We start from the raw sequence: 20,201 nt of genomic DNA on the forward strand, positions 1-20,201 counted from the left end.
AGCTTCCCAGGCTGCGAGACGGCGCGGCCGCAGGTGTCCGCCTGGAGCCGGGGCAGCCTGCGGGTGGGCGTCCCGGCGCCGGGAGCTCCGCACCGCTGCACGCCGCGGCACTGCGTGAGCCTCGCCGGGGGGTGCCGGGGGGCACCGTGCCCCCCCCCCCCACCATGCCGGGACCCAGCGCAGCCGGATGCACCAGGCACTGGCCGTGCCGGGGGGCCAGATGGGCAAAGGGGGGGGGGGGAGCGAGGCCAAGCCGGGGAGGAAGGGAAACTCCGTAGCCAGGAGGGATGCTTTGGAATCTGGCACAGGGACTTTCTGGTCTCGGCGCAATCAGGGAGGCATCGGCGGTGCTGGAAACAAGGATGCTGCCTGCGAGGGAGCTCGCTGGGAAAGTCCCGGAGCTGCAGCCCGTGCAGCTCCCGAGCTGGGAAGCCTCCGGCTCCCGGTGTTTCCGGGCACCAGCTGCCTCCGGTAAACAAGTCCGGGGAAGGGGCAGGCGAGCGCGGAGGCCTTGCCCCCGCGGAGGTTTCCTGTCTCTCCGCGAGGCCGGAGGAATTTGGCCTCTGTCCCTGTTCCCTGGGGCTCGTGGCCAAGCAGTGTCCGGCCTCGACCCCGGCCGGGATGAGCCATCCGGCGCCCAGGCCCGTCCCAGCCGCCACTTCCTGCCCCATTCCCAGCACCGCCGGCTGCAAGCGGCTCCTGTGGCCGGCCGGCGCTCGGCACGGCGGCAGCTCCACTGGCATCGCCTGCCCTGGCCACCGCTCCGCCAGGCTGCAGGGCCGGGGATGCCCGCAGGACGTGCCGCGGCCGGGAGCCTTCCTCGCCGGAGGAGGGAGAGGCCGGTCTGCCGGCATGTGGGCAGCGGGGTCCCGGGCGAGGGGGCGGCGGGACGCGGCTCTGCGCAGGGTCAGGGCCAGGCTGCGGCGTCGCTGCTGCGGGTTGCGGGGCCGGGACAGTGCCGGCAGCTCCAGGGCCGGGGCAGGGAGCGATGGGGGCATCCCGGGGCTGCGTGTGCACGCCGGGATCCAAACACATGCGGGTGGCGGAGTGCGTGTGCACGTGCGTGTGTATGCCGGGACGTATGTGCATCTGTGCGTGCGGGGGGGTTACGGAGTGTGCGTGTGCACGTGCGTGTGTATGCCGGGACGTATGTGCATCTGTGTGTGCGGGGGGGTTACGGAGTGCGCGTGTGCATGTGCCTGCCGGGACGCGTGTGTGCAGGGGGGTTACGGAGCGCGTGCGTACGTGCACGCCGGGCCGTGCACACACCTGCGCGTGGGGGGTGACGACGTGCATGCCTGCGTGCTAGGACATGCGTGTGTGCGCGGGGGGGGGGGGGTTACAGAGCGCATATTTGTTGTGTTGCGTGCGTGCAAACCGGGACGTGCGTGCACCGCGCGGGGATGCGTGCGTGTGTACGGGGTTAGAGCATGTGTGCGTGGTTGAGGGGGCTTGTCAGGACGGCGGCCAGGGCAGCGTGCCAGCGGGGCCGGGGGGCCCGGCTCGGTGGGTGCTTGGGCCTGGGGGGGGGGTGGAGGCCGGGCAGCCCGGCGGGTTTGCGGGGGGGGGGGGAAGGGGCTCGGCTGCGGGCTGCAGCCTTTGATGCTGCCAGGCGCCTCCCGCCGCCCTCCGGCCCGTCTCGCTCGCGGCCGCGGCGTGAGTACGTGTGCGGCTGCAGGTAGCAGCTTTCCCCGGCCTGCCTCCTCCTCCTCCTCCTCCTCCTCCTCCTCCCGCTCCTCCCGCTCCTCCCGCCGGCCCCCCCTCGGCGCCGCGCTCTGACCCCCGCGCCGCTCTCTTGCAGGGAGCCCCCGGACCGCAGAGCCGCCCCGGCGCCCCGCCAGCGCCCGCCGCCCGCCCCGCTCCTCGCCGCCCGCCCGCCGCTGCTGCAGCCCGCCGGCGGCCCCCGGCGCAAGCAGCTCGCCCCACGGCTCGCCCCACGGCTCGCCCCACGGCACGCTCCACGGCACAGTGCACAGCTCGCTCCACGGCTCGCTCCACGGCTCATCCCACGGCCCGCTCCGCAGCTTCCACCGCGGCCCGGCCCGTGGCATCGCCCGCGGCGCGGCGCGCAGCCCCCGCGGTGGCGGCGGTGGCGGTGGCGGCGGGGGCGGCGGCGGGGGCGGCGGCACCTGGGGGGGCGGCTGCACCACGCGCAGCTGCTGCGGGTGGGCTGCGTGCTGGGCACGTGCCAGGTGCAGAACCTCAGCCACCGCCTGTGGCAGCTCGTGGGCCAGTCGGGCCGCCAGGACTCGTCCCCCATGAACCCCAACAGCCCCCACAGCTACGGCTGAGCGGCGCCGGCCCCCCCACCCCCCCCCACACACACCCCGCGCCCGGCGGCGCCCCCCTGCCCGGCGCCCTGCCGCCCTCGGAGCAAACGCTAACGCGCTTCCAGGCTCAGCCTCCCGCCTCGGCTCCCTGCGGCGCCCGGCCGAGCCCCCCGGGACCGGGCTGCGGTGCGAGGGGCAGCGCCGCTGAGCCCCCCGCCGGCTGCGGCGCTCCTGCCCCGTGCGAGGCCGCCGGCCCCGCTCCCCTCCGACTCGGCAGCCCCCCGGGGCGGCCGCCCCCCGAACCGGGCAGGGACGCGGCACCCTACAAACCAGGCATGGCTGCGGCACCGTGCAGCACCCCATAAACCGGGCAGGGGTGCAGCACGCAGCAAGCTGGGCACAGATGCAGCACCCCACAAACCGGGCAGGGGTGCAGCACCCTGCAAGCTGGGCACAGGCGCAGCACCCCATGAACCAGGCCTGGGTGCAGCACCGTGCAGCACCCCATGAACCAGACAGGACTGCAGCACCCCACGAACCAGGCACAGATGCAGCACCCCATGAACTGGGCACGGCTGCAGCACCCCACGAACCAGGTGCGGGTGCAGCACCCTGCAAGCTGGGCGCAGGCGCAGCACCCCACGATCCGGACATGGGTGCGGACCCTGCACGGAGGCAGCACCCCACGAGCTGGGCCCAGGCGCAGACCCCGCGAGCGGGACGTGGGTGCAGCCCCCCATGAGCCGTGCAGGATGCAGCAGCCCGTGCTGCTCCCAGTCACCTTGTCCCCTCCCCGAGCCCCTGCATCCCCCAGGCTGTGCGGACCCCGGTGCTCTGGGACGCCCAGGACCCCCAGCATCCGAGCAGGGCACGGCGGGCTCCTTGCGCAGGCAGGGCTGGAGGGATCCTCGTGGCCGCGTCCCCCGGCGGCAGCGCCGTGCCTGGCCCCACGCAGGGCGAGCTCGGTGGGGCGGACACCCGCGGGCCACCCTGCTCCGTCCCCGTCCCCCCTCGCACCACCCACCACCCCGTGGGGCTCGGTGGGTGCCAGGGGACGGAGAGCCAGCGCCGAGCGTGGGGACGGCGGCAAGGCTGGTTCCCATGGCCCCACCTGGCCCTGCTCCAGTCCCCGGCCCCATCCCTGCTGCTGTCCCTGATCCCATCCCCATCCCCATCCCCATCCCTGCTCCTGTTCCCATCCCTGTTGCTGTCCCCCCATCCCCGGTCCAGCCTTGGCACCGGCATGGGCAGGCCGGTGGCAGCCGTGGGGCTGGTGCTGCAGCCAGGTGCTGAGGAAGTTTTCACCGGGGATGAAATGCCGGGAGCCGAGTGCTGCCCGCCCCAGCTGGGGTGCGGAGGGGGGTCCTGCCGCCCGGGAGAGGGCCGGGAGCGCAGCCCTTCCGCACCACTCCCAGGAGCCCCCGCATCCCTGCTGTGGGCACCCTCGGCCTCTCCGGGGGCACCTCGGGAGCGCCACCATCCCTCCTGGGGCACCCTCATCCCCCCTGGGAGCACCCTCATCCCCCCTGGGAGCACCCTCATCCCTCCTGGAGCACCCACGTCCCTGCTGGAGCCCTGGGACAGCCGCCGCGTGGGAAATCTGGGGCTGAACTATGCAATTTTGGCAAAGCCGCAAGCGGCTGCACGCCGGCACCCCGGGAGCCGGGCTGGGGTGGGGGGGGGCATCACTGCACCAAAACCATCCATTTGCCTTTTGTTTTAAGTTAAAAGTTTGATTTTGTGCAGAATAAAGCGCGCGTGGAGACGTCGCACTCGGTGTCAGAATCCTCTGTTTTCCCACGCGGAAAAGAGAAAAGCCAAACGGTGCGCAGACCTTTTTTCCCCTTTAGGAGGGTGCTTTGGGCCGGGGGGGGGGGGGGGGTTGGAGCGTGCGCTTGCCGAAGGGCTGCTCGCGCGAGGAGCAGCCGGGATCTCTACTTGCTGCTTCTCGCGGCCGGCGGTGCTGCGGCTGCGGCTCGCCGTGTGCACGGGCTGAAGCACCCGGCCGGTGCCCGCCGGGCTCCCAAAGCCCCTGGCGAAAGGATCCCGGGGGGGGGGGACTAGCAGCAGCTTTGGGGTTGCCTGCAATTCCCCATCCTTTTCCTGCAGAAACCCCGGAGCCGCGGCCGCGTGCAGCTCCCCGGGGATGCAACAGCGGCGCTGGGGCCGCCGGGGCTCAAACATTAACCGCGGCGGGTTAACGGGTGACCGGCTGCCCCGGCGCGGCCGAGCCGCGGCCCCTTGCGCAACCGGGGCCCCATAAAGCCGGGGGTCCCGGCGGCCCCCGCCGCCCGCCGAGCGCCGCCGCCGCCGCCGCGATGAGGAGCCTCCTCCGCGCGGTGAGTAGGGGCACGTGGCGGTGCTGGGGGGGAGCCGGCAGCCCCGGGCCCTCCGTGACCGGCCCCACGGCGGGACCCTGGCACCCAGCCCCTCTGCGCACCCTGGGGCTCGGCCCCCCCCCCCCCCCAGCACCTGAGTGCACCCACCGCCGCGCTCACCTCTCCCACGCTGGGGACCTGCGTGCATCGCCCCGTGCCATGGGGCAAAGCCCCCGAGCATCACCCCATGCTATGGGGCACAGCCCCCGAGCATCCGTTGCCCCGTGCCGTGGGGCACAACCCCATGCATTGCCCCATGCTGTGGGGCACAGCCCCATTCATCGGCACATGCCATGGGGCACAGCCCTCGGGCATCCATTGCCCTGCGCCATGGGGCACAGTCCCGTGCATGGCCTCATGCTATGGGGCACAGTCCCCTGCATCGCCCTGTGCCATGGGGCACAGTCCCGTGCATGGCCTCATGCTATGGGGCACAGTCCCCTGCATCGCCCTGCGCCATGGGGCACAGCCCCGTGTATTGCCCCATGCTGTGGGGCACAGCCCCAAGCATCACCCCATGCTGTGGGGCACAGCCCTGTGCACCACCCCACGCCGTGGGGCACAGCCCCGTGCATCGCCCTGTGCCGTGGGTCAGCGGCAGCGCGCTGGAGCCCGCAGGGGGAACGGCCCCCGGGCCTCCTCTCCCGGCTGCTCGCGGCGCCCAGCTGCGCGGGGCCCAGCACGGCTCGGCCACGGAGCTGCCACCACCTCGGCGCCCCCCAGCTCCGGCCGCACAACCCCCGGCGAAGGGGACCCAGCCCCACGGGGCCCCCCAGGGCGCACCCGCAGCCAGGCTGGGCGATGCCCACGGCCCCAGCGCAGCCTCCGCCCGGGCGCCGGCTGCTCCCTCCTTGCCTGTTCCCTCCTCCCCAAATCCACCTTTTTACCAGATTAGGGGGGAAAGTTGAGGTTAGGAAAAAAAACTGATTAACCGGCTTTGCTGCAGTCGTTGCAAATAAACGGGACCGGGCGGCCAGCACCGCTCCGGCAGGGGCTCGTGAATCATCACCCCGAGCCGCGGGCGCAGGGCAGGGAGGGAGGCGCCGCCAGCGCTCCTGGAGTTTGGTCGCTGTCCCCGTGCCCGTGCCTGTCCCCGTGCCCGTGCCAGCCCATCCCGGGCTGCTCCTGCTCCTGCGCCGCCCCAGCTCCGCACGGTGCTGCCGAGTTCTGGATTCCTCCCTCTCTGCAGCGGTTTACGCTCAAATTCCTGCTTTGGATTTCTCGCTTTGCCGTGTGCTGAAGGCAGCTGCAGGCTGGGCTGCGGATGAGAGATGGTCCCGACCATCCGCAGGGTCCGGCCCCGCTGATCCTGCCTTGCCCTTCTCGCCCCAGGAAGGCGACCCCTCCGGGGAGCAGCGGCCGGAGTTGGAGGCCGTGTCCGGCAAGGCCAAGTCCGAGTACCGGAACTACACGGTGAGCCCTCGCCGCCGCCACCATCGGAGCCCTTGCAAGCCACCACCACCAGGTGCTGGCGGGCATCGCTGCTCCGACGGACACGGCGGCGGTCCCCAGGCTGCACGGGGCCGGCTGTGCTTGGGGGTCTGGCTGCACGGGGCCGGGTGTGCTTGGGGGTCTGGCTGCACAGGGCTTGGTGTGCTTGGGGGTCCGGCTGCACAGGGCCGGGTGTGCTTGGGGGTCCGGCTGCACAGGGCCGGCTGTGCTTGGGGGTCCGGCTGCACGGGGCCGGCTGTGCTTGGGGGTCTGGCTGCACGGGGCCGGCTGTGCTTGGGGGTCCGGCTGCACGGGGCCGGGTGTGCTTGGGGGTCTGGCTGCACAGGGTCGGCTGTGCTTGGGGGTCCGGCTGCACGGGGCTGGGTGTGCTTGGGGGTCTGGCTGCATGGGACCAGGTGTGCTTGGGGGTCTGGCTGCACGGGGCCGGGTGTGCTTGGGGGTCTGGCTGCACGGGGCCGGGTGTGCTTGGGGGTCTGGCTGCACGGGGTCGGCTGTGCTTGGGGGTCCGGCTGCACGGGGCCGGGTGTGCTTGGGGGTCCGGCTGCACGGGGCTGGGTGTGCTTGGGGGTCCGGCTGCACGAGGCCGGGTGTGCTTGGGGGTCTGGCTGCACGGGGCCGGGTGTGCTTGGGGGTCCGGCTGCACAGGGCCGGGTGTGCTTGGGGGTCTGGCTGCATGGGACCGGGTGTGCTTGGGGTTCCGGCTGCACGAGGCCGGGTGTGCTTGGGGGTCTGGCTGCGTGGGGCCATGCATGCCTGGGGGTCCGGCTATGGGGGGGGGGGCCTGGCCCGGGGGGACCCACTGCAGGAGGCTGGGGCTTTCGGGGGTCTGGCTGTGCAGCGCGGGCCGTACGGGGGTCCGGTGCGCCCCGCGGTCCGGCGCCTCCCGCAGCCCCCCGCCCCCCCCCGTGCTGCAGCAGGGGCGGCTGCTCGACCGGGTCTACAGCACCTACGCGCTGATGCACACGCACCAGACCGTCGAGTTCGTCCGGCGGAAGGTACCCGTCGCGCCGGGGCAGCGCCGGGGCGGGTGGCCCCCGCGGGGGGCGTTCGTCGCCCCCACCGCCCTGCCCCTGCGCCTCGCAGCACGCCGAGTACGGGCCCTGCCGCCTCCGCAAGATGAGCGTCATGGAGGCCTTGGAGCTGCTGGACAACCTGGTGGACGAGTCCGACCCCGACGTGGATTTCCCCAACTCCTACCACGCGTACCAGACGGCCGAGGGCATCCGCCAGGCGCACCCGGACAGAGGTAGGGCAGCGCCCCGGCCGCCGGCGCCGTGCCCATGCCCGCGTGGGGTGGCCATCCCGCCAGCGGCCACGCGCCCTCTGCTCGCTCCCCAGACTGGTTCCACCTCGCGGGGCTGCTGCACGACCTGGGGAAGGTGCTGGCGCTGTTCGGCGAGCCGCAGGTGAGCCGGGGCGGGAGGGTGGTGCCGCGGGGAGGCAGCGCCCGGCTCGGGATGCTGCCCGGAGCCAGCCGGCCGCCCGCGGGACGCCGTCGCACCCCTCCGCAGTGGGCCGTCGTGGGGGACACCTTCCCCGTGGGCTGCAAGGTGCAGCCGTCCGTGGTCTTCAGCGACTCCACCTTCCGCGACAACCCCGACACCGGGGACCCGCTGTACAGGTGAGCCCCGGCCTCGCGCCCAGGGGACGGGCTGGGGGTGCCGGCAGGGCCCCCCCTCCCGCCCGAGCCCCTGAGCCGGCTCCTTCCCCCAGCACCGAGTGCGGCATGTACCAGCCCGGCTGCGGCCTGGAGAACGTGCTCATGTCCTGGGGCCACGACGGTGAGGCTGCAGGGCGTGCGGGCCGCCCCGAGCCGCTGCTCCCGCTTCCCTGGGGGCGCTGGGGCCTGGAAGGCCTTTGCACCGGGCGGGCGGCGCTGCCCCAGTTTGTGGCGACGCACACACTGCTCCGGCTGCTGCAGCAGCTCCGGGTGTCCTGAACGGAGCTGCCACCACACGGCACCGAGGCTGGTGCCACCCCGAGCCTGCGGTGCCGCCGGGAGGGTGCTGGGGCTCGCTGCCGTGCCCGCGTGGCTAACGCCCGCGCTCTCTCCCCAGAGTACATGTACAAAGTCATGAAATTCAACAACTTCTCCCTGCCCAAGGAGGTGAGCAGGGCTTGGGGGCGCAGGACGGACCCCGTGCCGACGCCACCCAGCCCTAAGCCCGCACCCAGGGCAGCGGGGCTGGCGCTGGCCCCGGCCCCCTGCTCCAGGGCAAGAGGGCTGTTTTCCTCCCTGTCCCCCCGGCTCGTCCGGCTGCGGTGCCCAGGAGCGCCCCGGCGTGCTGGCACAGCCTCGTCCCCCTCCAGGCTTTCTACATGATCCGCTTCCACTCCTTCTACCCCTGGCACACGCACGGCGACTACATGCACCTCTGCAGCGAGGAGGATCTCCGCATGCTGCCGTGGGTCAAGGAGCTCAAGTGCGTGTGTGCGTCCGTCCGCCGGGCAGGGAGCCCGGGGCAGCGGCAGCGCACGTGGCTCTCCCCTTACTGCTGCAGCACAGGGGCCGCGGGGGGATGCGGCAGGGCAGCCGGGGGGACCACGGATCGAGGGGGGCTTGGGCTGGGGGCCACCCTGCTGGGACAGAGCCCCCCAGCGCTAACCCCGTCCTCGCTCCCGCAGCAAGTTCGACCTCTACACCAAGCAGGAAGCGCTGCCCGACGTGCAGCAGCTCAGGGGCTACTACCAGTCCCTCATCGACAAGTACTGCCCCGGGCAGCTGTGCTGGTGAGCCCCGCGCGGGCGCCTCGGCCCGGAGCACCCGCCGGGGCCCAGCACCACCGCCCGTCCCGGCCCCCCGCCACGCACAACCCCAGCACCAGCAGCACCTGCAGCCCAGCCTCTCCCCGAGCACGCGGCAGGAGGCGCGACGGCCCTGCACACCACGGCACGCAGCATCTCGACTGCGGGAGCACCCGTGCCGCTGTGCTGGGGCCACAGAATAAACCTGCTTGTCACACGCACCCGCCCCGCGTTGCACTGCGTGGCCCAGGGCATGACGCTCAGCTGGGAGCACCCAGCGAGGCACGGGGCGCTGGCGGCAGCCCCAGGCCCCCGCTCTGCTCTCCTCTCCCCTCCTCTGGGCCAGGCCCCAAAGCAGAAAGGACAAGAGCCGCAGAGCAGCACCGGGGCAGGAAGAGGCCCCTGCGCAACACCCCGGCCCCTTCGGCCCCAGAGAGAGGCCCGGGGTTGGAATGTCAAAGGCTTTATTTAGAAAATTATAGGAAACCTCTGTGCTCACCGCTGAGCTGATGGGAAGCACGTTACAGGCAGAGCCCTCCTGCCGGGGGGAGGTGGGCAGAGACGGCTCCCCGGGGCGCCGCAGGACCGCTCACGGCAGCAGCTCTGAGCCGCCCCGAGCAACGGGCCGGGAAGCAGCCAGGCAGGGGCAGTTAAGGCAGCAGAGAGGGCTGGGGGCAGTTGTGTACAGTGGAGCCAGGAGACCTTGTGCTGCCGTGCCGCAGCCTCCCCGCCGCCGCTCCCACGGGAGCAGAGCGCCCCGCTGCGCTTGCTGCCCCTCGCGCTACGGCACAGCCCACGGCGGGACCGAGGAAGGTGCCAGGGGCAGAGGCACAGCTCCAGCCAGGGGAAGCTGGGTGCACAGGGAAAAGGATGATCAGTCACCGCTCTCCAAGCGCTGCAAGGCTGCGTTGGAGCCTGCCCCCTCTCCTGCCCGGCTGCAGGGCCAGAGCGGCCGGCCCAGGGCAGCTGCCGCCCGTGAGCGATGACCGCGTTGTGCATGAAGGCACCGGCGGGGGACAGAGCAGCAAACTGACGCGGGGGCGGGTGTTACCTGCTGCGCCCCAGCCAGCACGGAGGAGGGCAGGGACCTCTACCCCGGGGATGGAGGCTGCGGCAGAGATGGGATCCGGCTGCCCTGCGAGCACAGTGCTGGGGAGAGGGGAGGCAGCGGGGCCCAGAGCCAGTGATGGCAGTCAGTGCTTGGAAGACAGGTCCTGGGCCGGCGGCTCCAGGCATTACTTCTTCTTCTTGCTGCGGAGGCCATCGGCATGGCTCTCGCCTCCTCCCCGGCCACGGCCCTCGGCTTTCTCCTCCGCCTCTTTGGCCTCCTTCTTCCTCACCTGCCCGTTCTTCTCGCTGCCCCCTCGGTCCGCAGGGTCCCCCCGCTTGGGGCCTTTGTGGCGACCAGGGGGTGCGCCCCCCCGGGGCCGGCGGCCCAGAGCCCGCAAGAGGCAAATGGTAGCTGCGATGAGGTACAGGGACCAGAGGACGGCGGGGCCGGAGTAGGGGCGGCTGTGCTCACGGACGGACTGCAGGATCCAGGGCAGGAAGGTGTCCATGGGGCGCTTCAGGGGTGTCTTGTCCTGTGGGGGCAGGAGCACGGTCAGGGCTGCCCCTCAGCCGTGCACGGAGCTCAGAGCGTGGCACCACGCCGCCCCGGCTGCAGCGCCGTGCGCTCGCGGCGTGGCGCAAGGCCCTACCTTCAGCCCGTGCTGGTTCAGCAGGCTCTCCAGCGTGGGGTCGCCCAGGGACACGGTGGGGAAGAACTCCTGCACGTGCTGTCGCCGCCACCACGGCGCAGCCCCCTCCCTGCGGGACAGGCAACCTCAGCGCCGAGTCCCAGGCGCAGCCCCCTGCCCTCCTCCCCGCACAGGAAGGGGGCAGCTCTGCCCGCGGGGCCCGTCCAGGGCTCCTGCCTCCCTCCCCACACTGCACCCAGGCCTGCTGCGGTCCAAGCAGCTGCCCCAGAGCAGAGGGCTCAGGGCACAGCGCCTGATGAGCCACTGCCCACCTGCAGGTGCACACTGAGCTGATGAGCTCATTAGCTGGGTGAAAAGCAGCTCCCGCATTCAGGTGTCACACTCCAGCTGTCTGAGCACAGTCAGTGCCAGTGACTGCACTGTCTGGGTGTTGATGCATCATCACATCAGCTTCAGATACCAGAGGAATAAAACTCCTCCCGGCACTGGGCTGCAAGCATGGTGCAAGGCACTGAGCCACACGTCCCGGGTCCTGGCCCTGCTCACCTTGCCTCCGTGCCGTCTGTGAACCAGTACTTGTAGAGCTGGGCGCGGATGTAGACAGGCGGCTGCGAGCTGAAGGGGTACTTCGACTCGTCAGCTTGCACCAGGCGGATGACTACCGGAGACACACAGCGTCAGGGCTCCAGGATGCCGCCCCGCACACCCTGCTGCGGGGAGACACCCCAACCCGCTGCTGGGCTGGAGCCTGGCAGCCTGCAGCCCCTCGATCCCAGGGAAAGGCATCAAGGGAGCCCTGGAGAAGCAGACCCACGGCAACTGGCCAACGACAGCCCTCCAGGTGGGGTGGACACAGCCCAGCCTGCTCCTGGGGGATCAGCAAAGCCCCGCTCACCCCAGGCAGCCTCCTCCAGGCCTGCCACTGCACAGGATGGAGGTCCCTGACGGAGCAGGACTGCTTGGTCTGAGGCTCTGGGCTGCCTCTGGCTCCTGTCCCGCCATGCCAGGCCCGGGGAAGCTCCCAGCACCACCTGCCCAGTGGCCCTCAGCCCCACTCACCGTCCTTCTTGCCCTGCAGCAGGCGGTAGACGAAGCTGGTGAACCAGGGGCTGCTGCTGTGGTGCGCCAGGGCCGCGAACCACATCTGCCAGTCGAGGCGGGGCTGGTGCGGGGCGACCACGGGGGGAGCCGTGCTGAGGTTCCCCGGCTTGTACATGAACTCGATCTCCTGTGGGACAGGGAGCAGAGTGGGATGGGGGCCTCCAGCAGCAGGGACAGGCACTCAGGCCTGGCACTGCTGGGGGTTAGACCTGAGCCACCAGGCCTGGATCTCCTTTACCTTCAAGGTCTCGGAGGGAGCAGAACGGCCATCTCCTCCAGATCCATCTCCCTTATCTCCAGAGGGTACCAGCTCCTTCCAGAGGAAGGATCCCACCCCATGGATGATAGCTAGATGCCCCAGTGGGGACCAAGTGGAGAGGATAGGGACGTTTGGCTCTGCTGGAGTTGATTTCTCTGCTCCTGCCAGTGGCTATCTGCAGGCACCCCATGCGACTGCCCACAGTTCACCCTTCAGCGTGAAAACGGTGGCTCACCGTCCATATCCGCTTGTCGTAGCTGCCCTCCAGCACCACCTCGGGCCGCCCCCCGACACCCGTCATCCTGCGGAAGAGCCCGTAGGAGTTCACCACCTGGAAGCGCTCGACCGTGTTGAACATCTGGTGGATGCCAGGCCACAGCTTGCCATTCGACTCGTAGTCTATGTAGGTGAAGGGCACCTGGGGAGCAGCAGAGAGGGTGGCTGCGTCACTACAGATGGAGCAGGGAGCTGGGCAGGGATCCGAGAGACCCGGGGGGGGGGGGCCAGTCTGCTCTCCCACGTCTGATACCCTAAGGCACACGCGTGCTCCAGGAGCAGGGAGGAGAGCTGCTCCGTGGCCCAGCAGCGACACACTGCGGCCAGGCCCGGACTGGCCACACCACCTCTGTCACAGCTGGCTGGCAGCAGGCACAGCTCAGAGCTCCTGCTGCCCTGCCTCTCTCGCGCAGAACTACCCCGGCCCCGTGGCCTGGCTTGGTTAGGGCGCTGGCTCACGTCCGGAGGTGGTGGGGGAACGGGGACCGCAGGATCACCTACGGCTCACAGTCTGCAGCGGGTATCCCACCCTACGGCACGGCCAGACAGCTCCGTGCTCTCCTCCAGCCTTTGCCGTCTCTCCAGCCTCCCCAGCGCTAGGCCAAGCAGGGAGGCCCGACTCTGCTGCCCCGTCTCCCCGGCCTCGCGCACAGCCCAGCGCTGCTGTCCCTGCCCTCCCTGCCCCAGACGTTTCCCAGCCACTCACCAGGCTGATGGCGAACATCCCCATGGCCGCTGTGGCAAAGACAGCCCACTGCAGCGTGGCCCAGAGCTTCAAGAGGAAGCCGCGGACACAGACACACCTGCGAGCGAGGAGACAGGTCAGAGCACATTGCTTCGGGGCTGCACAACCCCTAACTCCGCGTCTGTGTGGGGGCAGGCAGCTCCCAGCTGGCTGCCACGCTGGGGGGGGCGAGACCTGAGGCCACCTCTAGGGCAGAGGGGGGTAGCTCCCAGCCCCATCCCTGCGTTCCCAGCCAGTCCAGGGCTCCCGCCGTGAGCCGCACGCGGTTCAGGGCTGCTCATGTTGCAGAGGGCTCTAACTCTGCAGGGGAAAACCCTCCCCAACTCTCCCAGCAGGCCCTTAGCCAGGGGCCCCCACCCCACCTCACAGAGCACCAGGATCCAGCCCTCCGCTTTCGCCCGGTGCCAAGCACCCTGCGTCAGCACCCACAGCACCAGCGGGATCCCAGCGTCCCTCCAGGCATGCTGTGCACCCCAGCTCCGATCGCACCCCTGGGGGATGGCACCCGAAACGGCATCAGGCCACCCCAGCCACGCAGGGACCGGCTGCCCCATTCCCGCTCAGCTCTGCTGTTCTCCCCTCCAGACGCAGCAGAACTGCCCGGCACGAGACCCTGCACCCCCCTCCGTCGCCGGCACGGCTGCTCACCTGTACATGGCAGACAGGATCTCCCAGGACAGCGAGAGGAAGCCCAGCCCCACCAGGGGCAGAGTCACTGCCTGCAGCCACTTGGTGAACTCGTGGTACGTGAAGGCTAGAGCGGAGGATAAAACCCATGGGGTCAGAGAGCACCCGGTGAGGAGAGAGGACCCCCTCCTACAGCAAGAACCACGGCGGGGGATGCAGGAGCCAAGCGGTCCTGCAATGCGCACGGCTGCGCTCACGAGAGCGGCCTGGCGCAGACGCTGCTGCTGGGCCACGGGGACAACGGACTGGCAGCTCCTTTGTCAAGGTGACTTCTGCTAGAGGTCATCTTGGCTGCAGGGGCAGGGCGAGGGCTGCCAGGGCCCCCCGGGAGGCATGGCCGTGACATACCCACTTTGGTGTCCAGCAGTTTCTTCTCCCAGTTGATCTCCAGGCCGAAGTAGTGGACGCTCCAGTAGACCAGTAAGCCGTAGGCAGTCAGCTCCAGCAGCGTGGAGAGGAATGACCGCAGGCCGGGAGGCCAGGCTGCAGGGCAGAGAGGGGGGAGTGAGCGCCAGGAGCTGCCGGGGGCCTTGGAGGGCCTGACCCACCGCTGCAAGAAGCACAAACCGCGCTACAAGCGCCCACGCCGGGCGAAGGCGCCCAGGCAGTGCTCAGAGCACATCCCATCACCAGGGGCCAGCGTGCTGCTTCGCAGTTGCCCCAGCTCAAGCGCCCCATGGGCACAAACCCCAGCCCCAGGACAGCACAAGGTGGCTCTTACAACACCAAGTCACAGGGCAGCCGCAAGCAGCCTGCACAGGCACAGCCAGGACACCCCTCACTTTTGGGCTTGGACGGCGTTTGTCAGTGACAGCAGCCTGTCCCCTGCCCCATCCCAGGCACGGCAGAGAGGGGACCCCATCTCCCCGAACGGGGTGCGAGCCGAGAGGCCCAAGGACTCACCGCTGGCATGTCTCCTCTTACTGCGCCCCAGCCAGCGCCCTGTGTGCTCCTCATCCAGCAGGGAGAAGGCCAGGACGATGGTGAGCGCATTGAAGAAGTTGTAGTTGCCCGTGAGGATGATGAGGACCTGCAGCAGAACCTGGGGAAGAGCAAACACAGGGCTGGGGGCGTTGCAGCGCAGAGGTGACTGCTGTGACCTGGGGGTAGAGGCCTTCAGGCATCCAGCACCCCGACTGCAAGGGGCGCGAGTAACCCAGGGGAACCCAGACACCGGCAGCACAGCCACCCCCGTGCCTGGCTCCTACAGCTGCAAGCACCCAGGAGGGTCCCTGTCTGCAAGGCAGCGCACGGCAAGATGCCTGCCTGGCTGTTAGACCGGGCCCATCTCCCCCTTCCTCCGGGGAGCACAGTGGGGTACCCCATGGCATATCCCTGCAGCGGGGACTGCACCAAAAGCAGACCCTCCTCTGCCCGGCACGGACGGAGAGACCAGCTCTGCCCGCACACCTGGCTGTAGAAGGCAAAGAGCCGGAGGCGGCGTATGGGCGCGAAGAACAGCAGCGGGATGGCGATCTCGATGATGTAGGTGGCCACCACGCTGAACTTCTGCACCCACACGGGGAGCTGGTGGGCAAACCAGGCGACCGGTGTGGGGATGCACTGGGTCTCGTAGTGGTAGGTGAGAGCTGGGGAGGGAAGAGGAGACGGTCAGGGGTGCGAAGAGGTGCGTGGGAGGCCGGCAGCAGGAACACAACTTGGAGCAGGCAGAGCCCGCACGCAGACCCGTGCCGAGCACGTGCTTGCGCGGAGGAGCCGATGCCCGTAGCAGCTGCCCAGAGCAGCCCCGAGGGCAGGGCAGGGGCAGCCGCAGGCGCTGCCTGCAGAGCTGAACCCAAAGCTACTTACGGGGCAGAGGAACCGCGGCCCGACGCGCAGGGCAATACCTCTGCTCGCCCTGCCTCGCAACACGCGGCGGGGCGTCCCAAGGCCCGTGGCCGCCCCGAGCCCGCTGCGCTCCTCACCTGTGAGCCCCCACCACGTGGGGCAGCGGCTGGTCAGCTTCACCACGCCGGAGGCGAACATGAGGCGGAAGAGCAGCCAGCGCACCAGCCAGAAGGTGACGTTGTCGTGGGCGCGCCAGGCCGTGGAGCGCCACTTCAGCAGGTGCAGCGGGGCCACGAGCACGGCCAGGAAGCCCGCTTCCAGCAGGAGGCTGTCCCTGCGGGGCAACGCCAGACGGTCCCTCGCTGCTGCTCCCCCAGTCCGCACCCTCGGGGCCGACGAGCCCCTGCCACGGCTGCGCTGGGAGCAAGAGCCCAGGGGCTGGCGCGGGGTGGCAACGAGCTGGCTGGCCTGCCGCCCCCCTGCCCAAAGGCAGCGAGCCGGGTCACCGGTGCCCCCACGGGACACAACCCTCCTGCCCACCATTCCCAGCTCCCTAAGGACCCGGGGCGTGCGCAGACCTCGTGTTCGCAGGGCCCAGGCCCGGCTGCAGCGGTGCGACAGGGCAAGACGGTTTCCCCAGCTGTGTTCAGCGTGGGACGAGCCCCGCTCTGAACCACGAGGCTGCTCCCTACTGCCACGCGCCCCACACGGCACCAATGCTCAGCTCCGGAGGGGCAGGCCCATCGGGAATGCCATGCTGGAGGCTCACTTACCACTGGAAGTACAGGAACACTTGTCCCACCTGTGGAGAGAGGGAGCACGGAGCAGATTAGCAGGGCTGGGAGGCTCCGTGCAGCAGAGACGCTCACACGCTTCGCTCCTGGACCCTTCCCAACTCCCACCCTACAGAGAGGGAGTTAGGAAGGCCAAGGGGCAGCCGTGACTTTCTCCCGAGTGCTTTCTCAGCAACGACGGCAGCTCCTTTCCCTTGACTGGCCACGAGCCAAAGCCAACAAGCAGAGCTGCGGCCTCAGCACGCTGCTGAACCAGGACGCCGCGGAGGCTGCTGCTGCCCGGGGCGGAGGGAGGAAGGAAGGGGATGCTCCCAGGGCAGAGGTGCTAGCGAGGCAGCAGTGCCAGGAACCACAGCCCAGGACGGGCTCAGCGCCAGCGCGTGGAGCTTGTGCTCCAGGCACGGAGACATCGCCTTGCCAGCTCAAGGCAACCTCCTGGCAAGCAGAGGGAGGCGGGGAGGGGGCAAGGATGGGGGGCTGTCTGGGGAGCTCCCGGCTGCAGGTCAGGACCGGTGGGGTTGCAGAGGAGCCCTGCTCCCCGGGTGCTCCCAGCGCCGGGGCTCTGCACCTCCTGCCTGCTGAGGCTTCTGCCAGGCCCAGAGGGGAGCGCTGCACTGGCAGAGCAGCGCTCGACAGCAAACCAGGCTGCAAAGCCCGCTGGCACCCAGCGCGGAGCGCCGCAGGCACGGGTCAGGGCCTCTCGGAGGGGAGGGAGGCTTGGAGCTCCGGCAGGAAAAGGGACTTTCTTCTCCAGCGTCACCTTAAAAGGGAATGGTTAGGGCCTGGCACATCTGGGGCCGGGAGGAGGCAGCATGCTGCACTCCCAGAGCGGCACGGCACCCTCGGGGCGGCCCTGGTCACACCAGCAGGACTGCCCGCTCCGACAGAGCGGCACTGGGCAGACGGAGTCCCTGCAGATGGGAGCCCACAGGGCCGCCCGTTACCCAGGGCTTCCTGGCTCTGCGCAGCCACCGCTTCCTCTGCCTGCCGCAGCTGGGGACGGCAGTGAGTCATAGCCGGAGCCCGGGCTCCCACCCTGCCCCTTCCTCGGGCCGTGAGCGAGGCGGAGGGGACGGGGCAGGGGAGGGTGACGGCGCTGCAGCGGCAGTGCCGGTTCGCTCCAGGAAAGCCCCCGACCTCGGGAGAAATCCATCTCTCAGACTGGCCACTTCGCTTCCCAACCGTGTTCCCTGCAGCTGTCACTGCCGTGACAGGGACCATTCCCGAGCCCCAGCAAGCAGGAGACCAGCAAGAGCTGCAGCCAGCGTCCTGGGCTGCTTTCCAGCCGAGCTGCCAGGCAGCACCTTGGGAGAGCTCCTCCCGTGCAGCACGCCTGGGGTTAACACAGCTGCCTGACCCGGGAGGTATTTCCAAGCCCAGCTGGTTTTCTCTTTATTTCCCCCGGTTTCAGAAGGAAGAGAAACCCTCCTCCCCCAGCAGCCTGCGTGCAGCCTCCTGCCTCTCTGACTCACCCAACTCCTCAGCCCGGAGCTGCCAGGCCCATGCAGCAAATGCAAACGGCTTGCGGGAGGAAGGGTTTGCGGCTGGTGGCACCGAGCCGTTGTGAAACCTGCCACAAGAGCAGGGAAGGGACCGGGCGCCCCAGCAGCCTCGCTCAGCAACAGCCTCGTGAGGCCACAGACAAGCAGAGGACTGAGCCGTCCTGCCAAGTCACAGCGTTGTAGGAATTGGCTCCAGGCCCTTCGGCAAGTCTGGGAGCTTTTTGCCCCAGGGAAGGTCCGGGAGCTGAGATGGAGGCATATCTCCCTGCAAGAGCCGGAGGGCTGGGGAGCAGCCAGCACCGGCCCCCAGCCCCGAGAGCGCGCAGGCGAGGGGAGCTGAACGCGGTCAGGAGCTCCGGGGAAGAGCTAACGTGAGAAAGCCCCAGCACGTTGCCCCGATGGGTCCTGGCTTTGGCCCCCCCAGGGTGCTGCGAGCCCCCCTCGCCCCACTGCGCCCGTACCTGATAGACCGAGAGATAGAGCACCCTGAGCAGGGCGAAGGTGAGGCTGTCCCGCAGCGGCTCGAACACCATGGCGCCGAAGGAGGCCAGCACGCCGACAAGGCAGAGCAGCTCCATGCCCAGCTCCGTGTCCAGGCCCAGGTGCGGGCTGAGCCACAGCAGGGTAGGGAAGTCGCGCAGCTGCTCCCAGAGCCCCTTCCCGGTGACGCGCAGCACCTTGCGAGCCGGCAGGATGCCATCTTTCCCGTACAGCCCTGCGGAGGGCAGGGAAGGACTGTCACAGCGGGCTCACGGCTCCCCGCAAGGACGCGCGTCCGCTCCGGGACGCCCCAGCCCCACGCAGTCCCTCTCGCACCAATTCGGACACGCCAGGGGCTCGGCCCCTTGGCACAGCCGGCTCCCCGGCTGCCCCCGGCAGCGCTGCTCGCTGCTCCCAGCTCCTAACACCCCTCGCTCCCCAGAACCGGGCACCCCAGTGCGACCACGCCAAGGGGCAGGGGCTCCCGCAGACACCCCCAGGAGCACGCCTGCCCCAGGACGGTCTCCGGCCCGGGGGGGGAACAGGGCTTGCTGCTGCTGCACGCTGCCCTTTGCCCAGGGTAAACGTGGCCCAGAGCAACTGCCAGACCCTCCCGAACGGGAAAGAGCTGGCAGTGGGAAAGGCCCACGTGGAGCTCAGCGGCTGCCCGCGAGCTGGGAGAGGAGTTGCCGGAGGGAGGGAGAGGAGGGCTCTCCTGCTCAGCCCGCGGCGCAGGGCTGCTCCAACAGGCAGGGAGCCGGGTGGGCGACAGAGATCCACATGCGGGAGCGGGGCAGGCTGGGGGCAGCCCAGGAAGGTCCGTCCTGGCATCCCGGAGGCTGCCGGGTCTGCACAAGGGGACCGGAGCAGCCCCAGTCCCTGCCCTCTCCCAAAAGGCAGCCAGGCCCTCCCGCTCTGCGGGACCGTGCGAACGAAGGGCGCGATCCCCCTGCGAACGGGGAAGGGCTGACACCTGCGGCTCCCGCTCCCCAGCCCGGAGGAGCTAAGCGGCTTCGGCACGGTACTCGCGGCAGCGGAGAGAGAGCGCGGCCGCTCGCCTGGCCTCGGGCCAACCCGCCTGGCAGGAAAGCAGGAAAACAGGCCTTGAGTCGGGCTGCGAAAGGAAAGCTGGAGGCCCGGGCAGAGGGAAAGCCCCGGCGCGCAGAGCAGGCGGCGCAGCCCCAGGGCAGGGTTTTGGCAAAGCCCGGCACCAGCCCGTGCCCGGGTGGCAGCACGCTCTGGCATCGCTCGAGCCCCGGGCGCTCGCTCGGCCCCGCGACAGCGGGATGGCCACGCGCAGCGATTCCGGGCAGGCACGCTCCCGCTTCCCTGCGCGGCCGGGAGCCGAGGCGCGGGCAAACCCGGTCGCGGCCCGCTCGAGGCCAGGGCCGAAGCCTGGGCACGCGTCCCGCTGCCGTGCGAGGCGACAGCCGCTCCCGCTGCCCGGGACCTCGCTCCGCGTTTCGGGCTGCCCGGGGCCGACGCCGCGCGCGGGCACCGAGCTCCCCTCGGGCCGCGTGACGGAGCGGTCGCCGTGTCCCGGCCCCGGGCTGCGGCCCCTCACCGGCGCGAAGGGTCCCCCGGGAGGGGACAGGCCGGTCCCCGGTGCCCCGCGCTGCCCCGCACCCGGCTGGGAGCTGCCCAGGCCCCCCGGCGTCGGGCTGCCTCGCACACGGTGCCGGGCCCCCCCGGGGCCACCCCGCCGCACCGGCCCCTGCAGACCCCCCCTTCCCGCGCGGCCCCCGTTCCCGGCCCGCGCCGGTCCCGCTCGCCGTACCGGGGATCTGGACATAGAGCGAGGCGAAGGCGGCGACGTAGACGGCGGCCAGCCCGGCCAGGAACAGCTGCCGGGGCCGGCGCGGCGGCTCCCCCATGGCGCGGCGGCGGCGGCAACGGCGGCGGCACCGACACGTCCGCGCCCTCCCGCCCGCCGCCACGGCGTCACCGCGCCCCGCCCCGCCGACGTCAGCGCGCCCCGCCCCGCGCGCCCGTGGCGTCACTTCGGGCGGGAAGCACGAAATGGC

At 70.6% G+C, this 20,201-nt stretch overlaps 2 protein-coding genes across 2 annotated transcripts; one reads left to right on the forward strand and one right to left on the reverse strand.

Annotated features, from left to right (window-relative positions):
- The first annotated feature begins 2,776 nt into the window (after window positions 1-2,776).
- Window positions 2,777-8,852, forward strand: MIOX (myo-inositol oxygenase). The gene is made up of 10 exons (XM_067300215.1): window positions 2,777-2,926; window positions 5,981-6,061; window positions 7,015-7,095; window positions 7,184-7,346; window positions 7,439-7,506; window positions 7,612-7,721; window positions 7,814-7,881; window positions 8,158-8,207; window positions 8,411-8,523; window positions 8,726-8,852. Exons 1-10 carry the CDS (start codon window positions 2,777-2,779, stop codon window positions 8,832-8,834), a joined length of 993 nt encoding a protein of 330 aa, XP_067156316.1. The 3' UTR covers window positions 8,835-8,852.
- A 440-nt stretch (window positions 8,853-9,292) lies between these two features.
- Window positions 9,293-20,111, reverse strand: LMF2 (lipase maturation factor 2). Its single transcript, XM_067317626.1, has 14 exons — window positions 19,955-20,111; window positions 18,159-18,412; window positions 16,175-16,203; window positions 15,539-15,735; window positions 15,024-15,202; window positions 14,517-14,655; window positions 13,962-14,096; window positions 13,575-13,680; window positions 12,888-12,984; window positions 12,141-12,323; window positions 11,605-11,773; window positions 11,092-11,203; window positions 10,546-10,654; window positions 9,293-10,428 (listed from the first exon to the last, which is right to left on the reverse strand). The coding sequence occupies exons 1-14, from the start codon at window positions 20,049-20,051 to the stop codon at window positions 10,081-10,083; spliced, it is 2,154 nt and encodes a 717-aa protein (XP_067173727.1). The 5' UTR covers window positions 20,052-20,111; the 3' UTR covers window positions 9,293-10,080.
- Between the last annotated feature and the right edge of the window lie 90 nt (window positions 20,112-20,201).

The sequence above is a fragment of the Apteryx mantelli genome, chromosome 1 (assembly GCF_036417845.1).
Source record: "Apteryx mantelli isolate bAptMan1 chromosome 1, bAptMan1.hap1, whole genome shotgun sequence".
Classification (NCBI taxonomy): domain Eukaryota; kingdom Metazoa; phylum Chordata; class Aves; order Apterygiformes; family Apterygidae; genus Apteryx; species Apteryx mantelli.

Bases quoted from the DNA above. Each gene is read 5' to 3' on its own strand.
- MIOX (XM_067300215.1), top strand. From the start codon at position 2,777: ATGAACCAGACAGGACTGCAGCACCCCACGAACCAGGCACAGATGCAG. The intron at 7,882-8,157 runs GTGAGGCTGCAG...CTCTCTCCCCAG, and splicing joins CATGTCCTGGGGCCACGACG to AGTACATGTACAAAGTCATG. The intron at 8,524-8,725 runs GTGCGTGTGTGC...TCGCTCCCGCAG, and splicing joins CCGTGGGTCAAGGAGCTCAA to CAAGTTCGACCTCTACACCA.
- LMF2 (XM_067317626.1), bottom strand. From the start codon at position 20,051: ATGGGGGAGCCGCCGCGCCGGCCCCGGCAGCTGTTCCTGGCCGGGCTG. The intron at 18,413-19,954 runs GTACGGCGAGCG...TGCCCTCCGCAG, and splicing joins GCTCTATGTCCAGATCCCCG to GGCTGTACGGGAAAGATGGC. The intron at 10,429-10,545 runs GTAGGGCCTTGC...CTGCCCCCACAG, and splicing joins TGAACCAGCACGGGCTGAAG to GACAAGACACCCCTGAAGCG.